Genomic DNA, 13,484 nt, shown 5'->3' on the forward strand with positions numbered 1-13,484 from the left:
TATATTTCAAAAATCATTCTAGAGTAAGTAATTTCATGTTTAAGTAAGTATTTTAGACACCATGTTTGTCTAAAATGTTAATTATTAATAAAAGTATTTAATACTTATGCTTATCTGGTATTTATAATGAGTTTTCTTATCGTGAACAGTAACCAGTTAGAGAATATTTTGTTTATTTACATCACAGAGTTGCCAAGTTATGATTTTGTATCTTTTAAAAATAATTCAAAAGTAAGTAATTTCCTGCTTAAACAGGTATTTTAGACACCATGTGTGTCTAAAATGTTGATAGATAATAAAGAATATTTAATAGTTACGCTTATCTTGTATTTATAATGAGTTTTCTTATCGTGAACAGTAACCAGTTAGAGAATATTTTGTTTATTTACATCAGAGAGTTACCAAGTTATGATTTACTATCTTTTGAAAAATATTCTAAAGTAAGTAATTTCCTGCTTAAACGGGTATTTTAGACACCATGTGTGTATAGATTGTTTAGCATTAATAAAAAATATTTAATAGTTACGCTTATCTGGTATTTATAATGAGTTTTCTTATCGAGGAAGGTAACCAGTTAGGGAATATTTCTTCTTCTTTCGCAGCTGGAGAAAGAACTTCAGAGGTTGATCGAACAGTCGCTGTGTTGGCTGTCGGAGCTGTTACTCATTATTATTTCTCCCTAATTTCGTTTTATTAGGACTAACCATGAGTGAAAGTCGCAAATTTATGTGGTTATTGTTAATTTCGTTACCAGTGTCCTTGATTATGTGGCTGGTTAATGCTTTTCTCTCCACAACCTCAGGAGGTGAGTAGTAGACCCTAGAGGTAGTTTACCTGTCAATATCAGACAGTGGGACGAGTTAACCTTTGTATGATTATGTTTAAGAAGTACAGTAATACCTAATAATTATGTGGTTTAGTGATAGCTTTGTTCTTTTGCTTAAAATTGCAATCTTTATGCTTGTTTCCTGAGTTATGCACTAAGTCAATAAGCTTAGGCCTGACCACGACTGAGTAATTCTGTCGAAGAGATTCCTATCACGTTTTCTCTGTTAGGTTTGCATAAATTAAAGAATTTATTAAAATATATATTAAATGGTTTGTAGGGCTATTAAATACCAAGTAGGTCAAAGAATGATGGAGGACTTAAGTTATAGATGCGAAAAATAGGAAATGAAATTGTACCTTGTAACCTAACCTAGGTTATTGAGTCCCCTAAAGAATATTCCTGTGTTTCTCACTTATCATCTTGAACTGGGACCAATGCTGATAGATCTCTTGTGCTAATAATATTTAGTAAGGCTCTGTTTAAGGGATCTGGGAGCCTTTGTACATCAGCGGCCAGTTCCTCCCGTGTGCAAAGAAAATGGACACCAACTTACCTAAATTACCTCCCCACCTAACTTAACTTACAAGCCTTGCGTGTCCTTACCTACTTACGTATTCTTAGTTGACTGTCATCATACATACAGGTGGCCGCTTTCATACATACACCCCGGGATCTGCAAAGGGGTCTTATGTATAGCGATGGAAGGCCTTTATTTTCAACCCCAATGCAAAATAACAGCTCAGAATATTCAAAATACCCAGGGTAACTACTTACGAGATAGATGCAGAGTTATTTGCCGTGTCTGTCTTTATGCAAAGAAACAACGTACCGTCACAACACAACAGATAGACAAGTGTTAATTTGTCAATGAAGAAATTTGTGTGATTATTGTCATTTTATTTTTTACACATTTATAGTTTCCCATAACAGTTTTCTGATATTAGAGTATATTATTTATTTAATATGGGGAATGTTACATATCTTATTAAATCCTAGGCCTTTTGTTATAATGCACGGTTAACATTTTAGACGTTAATTTTTCTTTTTTTTCTGTAAATAATATTTTTTTAATATCAAATTTGATAATACCAGGGGTCAAATGATGAGTCCTTTGTTTTTTTCACTATGGGTGTTGAAGGATAATTTACTTAAAGGCCTAAGGATTATACTTGTCAGATAGGCCTTAAAATTTGGTAGTCTCGATTTTTAAAAACGAGAACAATGGCACGTTAAGTGCTGTATAACCTCATGTTAGGTTATGGTGATACAAAAGTTGTTAGTGAACCCTCGTTTATCGCGGTAGATAGGTTCCAGACCCGGCCGCGATAGGTGAAAATCCGCGAAGTAGTGACACCATATTTACCTATTTATTTAACATGTATATTCAGACTTTTAAAACCTTCCCTTGTACGTAGTACTGTTAACAAACTACCCTTTAATGTACAGAACACTTAATGCATGTACTAACGTACCCTAAACTAAAACAGGCAGAAATATTAAAGGCGATTTCATATCATGCGTTTCCTAAACACGCCAAAAAGCACGATAAAAAATGGCAACCAATGTTTTGTTTACGTTTCTCTGATCATAATGAAGAAACAAACGCATTTACTGTACACATCTCTGTATAGGTTAGTTTTTGCATCGATTATATTGATTATTCAGTACAGTATGTTGATTTTGTTATTACCAATATGTATATATATATGGGTTATGAAAAAAATCCGCGAAGTGGTGAATCCGCGATGGTCGAACCGCGAAGTAGCGAGGGTTCACTGTATATATATTGTCTTTTTCTCAATTGGAATCATTCAAAGGGTGTTTTTCATTTATCTTATACCTCAAAGAAAATTAAAACTTTTCTGTCCTACTGTGTGTGAAACTATATCAGGAAGGAAGTTTTGTATATTGCTTAGAAATCAGTTATTCCTGGCCAACTTAATGGAGACTGGGCATTACTGTACTGTACATTGTTCTGGTGACTTGGTTTATTTTATCATAAATTGTACTTAAACCTTTCTGTTTATTTTATCGTAAATGGTAGTCGAACCTTTCTGTTTATCATAAATGGTAGTCGAACCTTTCTGTTTATCATAAATGGTAGTCGAACCTTTCTGTTTATCATAAGTGATAGTCGAACCTTTCTGTTTATCATAAATGGTAGTCGAACCTTTCTGTTTACCATAAATGGTAGTCGAACCTTTCTGTTTATTTCATCATAAATAGTAGTCAAACCTTTTTGTTTATTTTATCATAAATGGTAGTCAAATCTTTCTGTTTATTTTATCATAAATGGTAGTCGAACCTTTCTGTTTATCATAAATAGTAGTTAAACCTTTCTGTTTATTTTATCATAAATGGTAGTCGAACCTTTCTGTTTATCATAAATGGTAGTCGAACCTTTCTGTTTATCATAAATGGTAGTCGAACCTTTCTGTTTATTTTATCATAAATGGTAGTCGAACCTTTCTGTCTTCCCATCTAGCATTAGGAATGTTTATTGAATTCATGATAAATTTAAAAAAAATATATATGTGAATAGGATCATAATTAGAAAAAAATATATGATAAGGATAACTAACTACAAATCATAGAATACCCTGTACTTCTAAGAAGAAAAACTCTACTTAAATTCATTTATGATTTTGTATAATTGAATTTGACCATGATTGGCTGGGTCAAAAATTTGTCCCTGATATAATATTTTCCCTCAGTAGATGTAATCGAACCTTCAAGATGGCTGACTGCAATTATCATGCCTATTGCTGTGGCGAGATGGGGACTTTCCAGACGATCTCTTTCGATCAGCGGTGCAGCTACTGGTAAGTTGGGGGAGAAATTGTCAAATGACAATTTGATATTGAATTTTCTTTTCATAATCTGTGACATTTACATTTATGTGATGTGTTTCTTGATCCTGTCATGTAAGCGTAGTACTTTATAAATTTTATGTACAGAGTAAAGTACAAGTACTGTAAAGTACCGGTAGAGTATTTGTATAATTTTCAGACAAGTCAAGCTGTCACAATTTTCATACCAAGATGCACGGATATCGTCATTTAGGTGAAACTTGTTTTATTTAGTACATTGTTTTATGACGTGAAATGTTAAATTTTATTTTATTTAATACATTGTTTTATGACATGAAACGTTGAATTTTATTTTATTTAGTACATTGTTTTGGGGCATGAAACGTTGAATTTTATTTTTAGTTCATTGTTTTGTGACATGAAATGTTGAAATTTGTTTCATTTAGTACATCGTTTTGTGACATGAAACATTGAATTTAATTTTAGTTCATTGTTTTGTGACATGAAACATTGAATTTTTCAATATTAAACTTACCCGATAATCATGTAGCTGTCAACTCCGTTGCCCGACAGAATTCTATGGAGGGATACGCCAGCTATCACAATACTAGAAGGGGGTGTATTTACCAGCGCCACCTGTGGCCAGGTACTCAAGTACTTCTTGTTGACACCTCCTCAATTATTCCTCTGTCGTGCTTCCGGCAAGACGTTCTGGGATACGCTTATGTTCTTGGAGTATTTTCACGACTTTGGTGAAGTATTTCTCTTTGATTTCGGCTGTCGCTTTACTGGAAACTTCTATATTAGCTTAGTTAGCTTTTGGAATTAATTTGATTAATTATGGTGACGAGAGAGTATGAACTCTCGTTCACCTTTCAATGGCCGACCCTTCCCTTAGACGGAAGTGTTGGTGTCTAAGAGAGTATAGACTCTCTTTCTTAATTTTGCCTAACAAAAGTTATAGATTTATTTTATATCTCTCGCCTCTTATAGGCCTCTTCGATTAACTTCCTTTTATTATAAACTCATTAAAATTAATTTTTATATTTGTTTATATTCGACCTTCCTAATAGTAGGCGGTCTTTTACCGAAGTTAATAAACTTTGAGCCCGTCATTTCGGTTTTACCTGTTAACATATTATGCTATTTCCGCCACAGAGTTTGAAAGATTTTCTTTGACAGTCTCGTACTGTTTTCAAAGTTGAACTAACGTTTTGTTTTGTCTCTGCAGTTGTTGACGTTCAGAACGTTCAACTTGCACTCTATCGTTACGATAGAGAAAGATGTTCACGGTTTCACGTTGCAGTAAGAGTAACCGTGTCTAGCGTTTTGTTCATTCTTTCTTAACTTAATGGTTTTGATCCTAATAAAGGAACTTTTCAGTTTTTTCCTTTAACAATAATATGTTTTAACGATATATATGATTGGGCTCTTCTCTCAGGTTCTAAGTCAAGAGAGAGAGAGAGAGAGAGAGATAGAGACGGAGGGAGAAAGAGGATAAACGTTTCATTCAAGCCTGCCAGGCGTACGAGTAACGTCGTTATCGTTTTTGCTCTTCTCCCTAGTCTCTTTAGGGGAAGAAACTAAACGTTTCTAGAGTGATCTAGTGTTTAGTCTCTTTCCAACCACTGAATTATCTTTCATTAGATTTTTCTGTTACATTGTAATTCTGTTTTCGCAATTACTAACTTTGAGAAAGGATAGAATTGCGTATTTCAGGTACAAACCACTTAAAGTTTCGAGTTCAGTGAAATAAGTGCAAACAGAAATCAAAGTGATAAGTGATTAGTGCGTGAGGGTACTTTTGTGCGCGCCAGTCGTCCTCCCAGTCCGGGACCTCTTGCAAGCTCCCAAGCCCAGGGGAGAAGCAATGTCGAAGGGCATAAGGGTTCAGCAGGCCTTGATCGGCGCACAGAAGTATTCTCGGTGGTTGTGGGCGTGTCTTACCGAGACCGTCACTCCCACCCGCAGACGATTGAGCCCTTATTTTGCTCGTCTGCAGAAGAGATTAGGGGAGAAAATAAAGGCAGAGTAACGCTGGTCTCAGGTCTCAAGACCTCTTAAACGTTAAGTCCAGACCTATGCCAGACGTACGAAGTTAAAGTTCACAACCCGAATGCAGTCATTGGGTTAGCTCTGACTCTCCTCAGTCATCAGTTGATTACACTCCGCCTAAGAGGAGTAAGGTTCTGCCACAACAGATCTCTGCTGTTAAGGCTTTACCTCAGCAGAACTTAGTGTCTGCCGACCCCAAGTTAACTCTACTGCAGTCCATACAGTCACAACTTTCGGTCTTGATGCGTGAGTGTCGGGCTGAGAGTGTTGCGCCTCCGCCTCCGCCTACACTCCCCCCCGCCTATGATCGCTCCGCCTGATCACAGTACCACCTGCCAGGCGTACGATGTTGTGAACTCTACTACAGTCCATGCAAGCACAGCTTTCGGACTTGATGCGTGAGTGTCGGGCTGAGAGTGTTGCTCCTCCGCCTCCGCCTACACTCCCTCCACCTACACTCGCTCCGCCTGATCACAGTACCATCTGCCAGGCGTACGATGTTGTGGACTCTACTACAGTCCATGCAAGCACAGCTTTCGGACTTGATGCGTGAGTGTCGGGCTGAGAGTGTTGCTCCTCCGCCTCCGCCTACACTCCCTCCACCTACACTCGCTCCGCCTGATCGCAGTACCACCTGCCAGCAGTTCCACCTGCCAGGCGTACGATGTTGAGCCACGTGCTGAGTTTGCTGTTCCCTGTGGTGTTCAGCCTCCGCCTTCCTTAAGGCAACCTTTACATTGGGATCAGGAGGATTATACCTCTCTTCCTCCGCCTCCACTTGCTGCTCCACCAGTGATGCAACACTCGGTTGAGGTACAACAACCTCTCCCGTCCATGAGTCAGTCTCCTCAGCTCTTGCTGCAGCGAGCTCAACCCTCCACAAGGCAAGCACCACAACACCTTAGCCTTGCGCCTCAGGAGCCTCAGCTTGCGAGACATTTACCTTGTTCTGCGCAGCCTCTTCCTCATCGCGCTCCGCTCACACCACAGGAACTGGAACTTGCTACTCCGCTTCCGCCAACCGCTCAGCAAGCGCAACCCTTGGGTTCAACCACTCATGCTAGGAGTCAGCCTCCTCCACCCATGCGCCTTCCTTCTGCTTGTCTTTTATTCAGCCTTTGCAGACTGAGCCTCAGGTGTTCCCTCATCGGAGTCTTGAAGAGGAAACCACAACTATTGTTGTTCCAGCTCGTTCTGACTCTGCTGTTCAGCATACCTTACCTCCATTTTCATACCATGGTTTAAACCCCATGCAAGCATGCATAAAGCACTCTAGCACTGGTCATGGAATTTCTGAGAAATGTTAAACGCCATGCACACGCTCTGCTTTCCTTACACAACATGCTCTGCATACAGCATGCTCTGCATTCAGCATGCTCTGCATACAACATGCTCTACATACAGCATGCTCTGCATACAGCATACTCTGCATACATCATGCTCTGCATACCTTACCGCATGCTTCTCAACACATCTTGGGTTGTTGCCAACTCACTAGACTGTCAAGCAGTTTCATAACGTTGCCTTCTAGTCTGCTGCTTTTGCACCAGTGAACCCTCACTCAGAGAACTTAGCTTTTCTAGGATAAGGTCCCTGTAGATGAGAAAGTTCTTTTCTCCCTCCTTCTGATATTCCCTTGAGGACTCTGTCATTTGGAGGGAGCCTTTAGCTGCATAACCTCTTATGGACTTTTATTTAAGCATAACATGCTTACAGGGAAGGTAATGGTTCCACTTCAGCCGCTAATCCCGTCTGTTACCACACCTGCTCCCATAGACCTTGAGCTGTGTTGCATGACATGCAGTCCAAGCTTAGTCCTTGTTAGAGGATTTTTTGTTTACGGAGTCAATGTGTCACGGGGAAGACGTTCAACAACCAACAGAAGGGACTTGTTGTGACGCAGTGCGGCAACCTCAGCAACCCGTTAAGGAGTTGTCTGTACGACCCAGACAGTCTAGACAGATTCGGGTTGTCACTGTACTTCCTCGCTTGCCCATGATTGACAGTTTACAGACTGTGCAGCAGTATCATGATCTTGTGTCCGGCTCCGTCAGACGACTGGCTTTTAAGAGCTCCCACAAGTCGTCGCTGTCTGGAGATTTTCAAATGGACTATGGATCTGACCAAGGAACTGGGCCTCCTGGTCAATTTTGAGGAGTCTCAGCTCGTTCCATCCCAGACCATTGTCTCCTTGGGTATGGATCTTCAGAGTCGAGCTTTTCGGACTTGTCCGTCGGCCCCAAGGATCTTCCAAGCCCTAGAATGCATCCAGAGCATGCTGAGAAGGAACCGATGCTTAGTCAGGCAGTGGATGAGTCTAACAGGGACACTTTCATCGCTGGCCCTGTTCATCGAGTTAGGGAGACTCCACCTCCGCCCCCTTCAGTATCATCTAGCTGCTCACTGGATAAAGGACATGACGCTAGAGACGGGCTCAGTTCCTGTTTCCGAAGAGATGAGGTCTACTCTAACGTGGTGGAAGAACAGCATTCTTCTCAAGGAAGGTCTACCATTGGCTGTTCAGACCCCCGACCACCGTCTCTTCTCGGACGCATCGGACACGGGCTGGGGTGCGACACTGGACGGACAGGAATGCTCGGGAACATGGAATCAGGAGCAAAGGACACTTCACATCTATTGCAAGGAGTTGTTGGCAGTTCATCTGGCCTTGATAAACTTCAAGTCCCTCCAGCTTAACAAGGTGGTGGAGGTGAACTCCGACTACACCACAGCCTTGGCTTACATCTCCAAGCAGGGAGGGACTCATTCGAGGAAGTTGTTCGAGATCGCAAGGGACCTCCTCATTTGGTCAAAAGATCGAAAGCTCACGCTGGTAACGAGGCTCATTCAGGGCGATATGAATGTCATGGCAGATCGCCTCAGCCGGAAGGGTCAGGTCTTCCCCACAGAGTGGACCCTTCACAAGAATGTTTGCAGCAGACTTTGGGCCCTGTGGGGTCAGCCAACCATAGATCTATTCGCTACCTCGATGACCAAGAGGCTCCTCTTGTATTGTTCTCCGATTCCAGACCCAGCAGCAGTTCGCGTGGATGCCTTTCTGCTGGATTGGTCCCATCTCAACCTGTATGCATTCCCGCCGTTCGAGATTGTCAACAGGGTACTTCAGAAGTTCGCCTCTCACAAAGGGACACGGCTGACGTTGGTTGCTCCCCTCTGGCCCGCGAGAGAATGGTTCACCGAGGTACTGCAATGGCTGGTCGACGTTCCCAGGACTCTTCCTCCTAGAGTGGACCTTCTGCGTCAACCTCACGTAAAGAAGGTACACCCAAACCTCCACGCTCTTCGTCTGACTGCCTTCAGACTATCGAAAGACTCTCAAGAGCTAGAGGCTTTTCGAAGGAGGCAGCCAGAGCGATTGCCAGAGCAAGGACGACATCCACTCTCAGAGTCTATCAGTCTTAATGGGAAGTCTTCCGAAGCTGGTGCAAGGCCAATGCAGTTTCCTCAACCAGTACCACTGTAACCCTGATTGCTGACTTCCTGTTACATCTAAGGAACGTAAGATCCCTATCAGCTCCTACGATCAAGGGTTACAGAAGTATGTTGGCAGCGGTTTTCCGCCACAGAGGCTTGGATCTTTCCTCCAACAAAGATCTACAGGACCTCCTTAGGTCTTTTGAGACCTCAAAGGAACGTCGGTTGTCCACTCCAGGCTGGAATCTAGACGTGGTCCTAAGGTTCCTAATGTCATCAGGATTTGAACCGCTCCAATCAGCCTCTTTTAAGGACCTCACATTAAAAACTCTTTTCCTCGTGTGCTTAGCAACAGCTAAAAGAGTAAGTGAGATCCACGCCTTCAGCAGGAACATAGGTTTCACATCTGAAACGGCTACATGTTCCTTGCAGCTCGGTTTTTTGGCTAAAAACGAGCTTCCTTCCCGTCCTTGGCCTAATTCGTTCGAGATCCCAAGCCTGTCCTTCATGGTGGGGAACGAACTGGAGAGAGTACTTTGCCCAGTTAGAGCTCTTAAGTACTATCTAAGAAGGTCAAAACCATTACGAGGACAATCAGAAGCCTTATGGTGTGCTATCAAGAAGCCTTCTCTACCAATGTCTAAGAACTCAGTTTCTTACTACATCAGGCTTCTGATTAGAGAAGCAAATTCTCATCTGAAGGAAGAAGACCTTGCTTTGCTGAAGGTAAGGACACATGAAGTGAGAACTGTGGCTACTTCAGTGGCCTTCAAACAGAACCGTTCTCTGCAGAGTGTTATGGATGCAACCTATTGGAGAAGCAAGTCAGTGTTCGCATCATTCTATCTCAAAGATGTCCAGTCTCTTTACGAGTACTGCTACACCCTGGGTCCATTCGTAGCAACGAATGCAGTAGTAGGCGAGGGCTCAGCCACTACATTCCCATAATCCCATAACTTTTTAACCTTTCTCTTGAATACTTTTTATGGGTTGTACGGTCGGCCAAGAAGCCTTCCACATCTTTGTTGATTTGGCGGGTGGTCAATTCTTTCTTGAGAAGCGCCAAGGTTAAAGGTTGTGATGAGGTCCTTTAGTATGGGTTGCAGCCCTGTATACTTTAGCACCTTTGAGTTGATTCAGCCTCCCAAGAGGAACGCTGCGCTCAGTAAGGAAGACGATCTTATTAAAGGCAGAGTAACGGTTCAAGTCGACTTCCTTACCAGGTACTTATTATTTCATTGTTATTGTGGATAACTGATTATATGAAATACGGGATACTTAGCTATCCTTTAGTCTTGTACACTGGTTTTTCACCCACCCCCCTGGGTGTGAATCAGCTACATGATTATCGGGTAAGTTTAATATTGAAAAATGTTATTTTTATTAATAAAATAAATTTTTGAATATACTTACCCGATAATCATGATTTAATCGACCCTCCCTTCCTCCCCATAGAGAACCAGTGGACCGAGGAATAATTGAGGAGGTGTCAACAAGAAGTACTTGAGTACCTGGCCACAGGTGGCGCTGGTAAATACACCCCCTTCTAGTATTGTGATAGCTGGCGTATCCCTCCATAGAATTCTGTCGTGCAACGGAGTTGACAGCTACATGATTATCGGGTAAGTATATTCAAAAATTTATTTTATTAATAAAAATAACATTTTATTTTAGTTAGTACAATGTTTTGTGATGTGAAATTTTGAATTTTGTTTTGTTTAGTTTACTGTACATTGTTTTGTGACATGAACTATTGAATTTATTAAATTTAGCACATTGTTTTATGACATGAAACGTTAAATTTTTACGTCCGTTCCAGGTCTGGTGGTTGGTTTTCTACTAACACTGAGCAGTTACGTGTTTCTAGTCAATCTTCTGGTTTTCTTTGTTTCATCTTCCAAAGCGACGAAGTTCAAGTCTGAGGCGAAGAAAAAGTTTGAAGAAAACTTCAAGGAAGGTGAGCGGTTTGTAAAACGTATTTTCCGCATGAACGTGCATTTTGCAAATCATAACATCTGTAGCATGAGCCATAGGATAGGCAATATGGCATGATATAATTCATAATCATATTAATATGTATGAATTTATTCCATTTCGAATGAAGCAGTAATGTCTCGATTTTCAATAACGAAATTATCAAATTAAGGTGATGCTAGTTGAAAATTTATTTTCATTTCTGCACGGTATTCTTATTTATATGTGAATTTTGCATATGTTAACTCCTGGTTAATACAGTTGATAGTAATAGCAAAAAAGTTTGCCTCTATTTTGACATTTATGCTGTTTGATCATGGAAAGAAATGGAATTTAGAGGGTATGGAATAATTTGTATGCAGGTATATGATAATTGTATGATAAATTGAAGACTATACAGTACTGTTTATTACTGTATTTTATTTAAAAAAAACAAACATATTTGTTCCTACATGAATTCAAATCTTCGCCCTTTAATAAGAAGATTGATTCTAGCACAGTTGAAACTTGCCCATTTAACTTTTAACGAGGCATTGATAGTTACTGGCTAGTGCCTGGTAAGCCCTGCCTCCTTGCTGGGACACTAAACAGCTTCTTTGATTTTGGCAGGCTGTTGGCGCTTATACAAACTTGGCTTTTTTAACTTTATTCTCATTTTCTTTTCCAGAATTGAATGTGTTTGCCTGATGCCAAAAGCAAGCATGTGGACTCCAAATTTGTTGATCCTGGATTCCAGATTTTCATCTTTTAAATTATCCTCCCTTTGTTAAGTAACCGACGATTCGGTTGAGTTATTTGTGTGACCAGTAATGGTGCTAAGGTGCTACTTTAAAAAGAACCCAGAATACCAGACCTATTTTACAGAACCGGTTCATAAGCACTGGCAAAGTGATAGTCACCAAAAAATACAATCGCATTATGGCTGCGGGAGACTATTGCATTAACAGAGCATTGTCCTAGATCCCCGGATCACCAGAACAAGTTAAGGTGCTCACCCATGAGATCAGGAGTTGGTTTGTATGATGTTTTTACGTTGCATGGAACCAGTGGTTATTCAGCAACGGGACCAACGGCTTTACGTGACTTCCGAACCACGTCGAGAGTGAACTTCTATCACCAGAAATACACATCTCTCACTCCTCAATGGATTGGCCGAGAATCGAATCTGCGACTTCCGAGGTGTTGGTACAACTGTCACCATGTAGAAGAATCTCTCAGTGGCTCAAGTTTTAGATGCTGGAGTATGGAAGCATCAGACCACCTTCACTGCACATTATTTGCAGTGATGCACCTACAGGTCGTTAGACGTATTATCACTCGGGCCTGTGATTCCTGCTCAGCAAGTGGTGTAGTAACCCTAGCTTCTTTAAAGGACCAAAAATTTCTTCCTATGCAACATACAGTACAAACCCTTGTCCTTTTATTAGGGAGATTAAATTGGCGAAAATGGATAATGAGCAATTATACATCCGTTGAGGGGCTAGGGATTAGTTCTTTATTCACTTTTGCTTCAACCGCTGTGCTGGTCACACGTGTGTGTGGTAGCATTCTTCAAACTGTTGATTCTTTTTCTTTTTGCTTGAGTGTTTGGTTGTTGACTATGAATGGAAACAAGAAATTCATGTTTGACGAGGGAAGGGCGGGTGCTGCAACCTCTTCATCTCCCCATCCCCCATGCGAGCTGCGTGATGACGAATCTAATGCTAACCCATGATAGTTAGTTGTCGACTTAATGACTACTGTACAGTATTCGCTTTTATGACCACTTTTTCCACTGTGATGTCGTCACAGGTCTGTTAAAAATACTGTATTAAGTACGCCAATAGGACAAATTTTTCTTTAGAAATAATCTATTTTCTTTTATAAATTCTGAACTAATTTATCTTGGTGAGATAGAATTTTCTTTCATTGATATCATCATTATCATCTCCTCCTACGCCTATTGACACAAAGGGCCTCGGTTAGATTTTGCCAGTCGTCTCTGTCTTGAGCTTTTAATTCAATACTTCTCCATTCATCATCTCCTACTTCGCACTTCATAGTCCTCAGTATCCATTTTAAATAATAAATACATTACGAAAAGTTTTAATATCTGTCGAGTACTCATATGCGTAGTATTCAATTCGGCGGACTTTTTCCCTCAGGGAAAGAGGTTTTCTTTGGTTTTGTTGTGTCATCCCTATGATAAACAGATAGGGAGTGTTAGTGTCTTTCCTTTGCTCTCCTTAGGCCAAGCATTGAGAGGAGTTAAAAGAATCCTTCAGTTTGATTCCAACCTCCTAAGCAGTGAATCTCCTAATTAAAGAACAAAGGTTTATATTTGTGTAGGAACAAATCTCAAATGTTAAAAGTAATTTGAATTTTTCCTAACTATCCAAACC

At 40.6% G+C, this 13,484-nt stretch overlaps 1 protein-coding gene across 3 annotated transcripts in view; it reads left to right on the forward strand.

Moving 5' to 3' along the window:
- The first annotated feature begins 611 nt into the window (after positions 1-611).
- LOC137657831 (transmembrane protein 19) overlaps positions 612-13,484 on the forward strand; it is a 34,142-nt gene continuing 21,269 nt past the window's right edge. For 2 of the 3 annotated variants that reach the window (XM_068392407.1, XM_068392410.1), the window contains exons 1-3: positions 612-805; positions 3,544-3,651; positions 10,949-11,086. In XM_068392407.1, the coding sequence (XP_068248508.1) occupies positions 706-805; positions 3,544-3,651; positions 10,949-11,086 (346 nt within the window). In that variant the 5' untranslated portion in view covers positions 612-705. The remainder of the gene's footprint in view (positions 806-3,543; positions 3,652-10,948; positions 11,087-13,484) is intronic. The other variant, XM_068392408.1, reaches the window with a different exon arrangement.

Source organism: Palaemon carinicauda, chromosome 18 (assembly GCF_036898095.1).
Source record: "Palaemon carinicauda isolate YSFRI2023 chromosome 18, ASM3689809v2, whole genome shotgun sequence".
Taxonomy (NCBI): domain Eukaryota; kingdom Metazoa; phylum Arthropoda; class Malacostraca; order Decapoda; family Palaemonidae; genus Palaemon; species Palaemon carinicauda.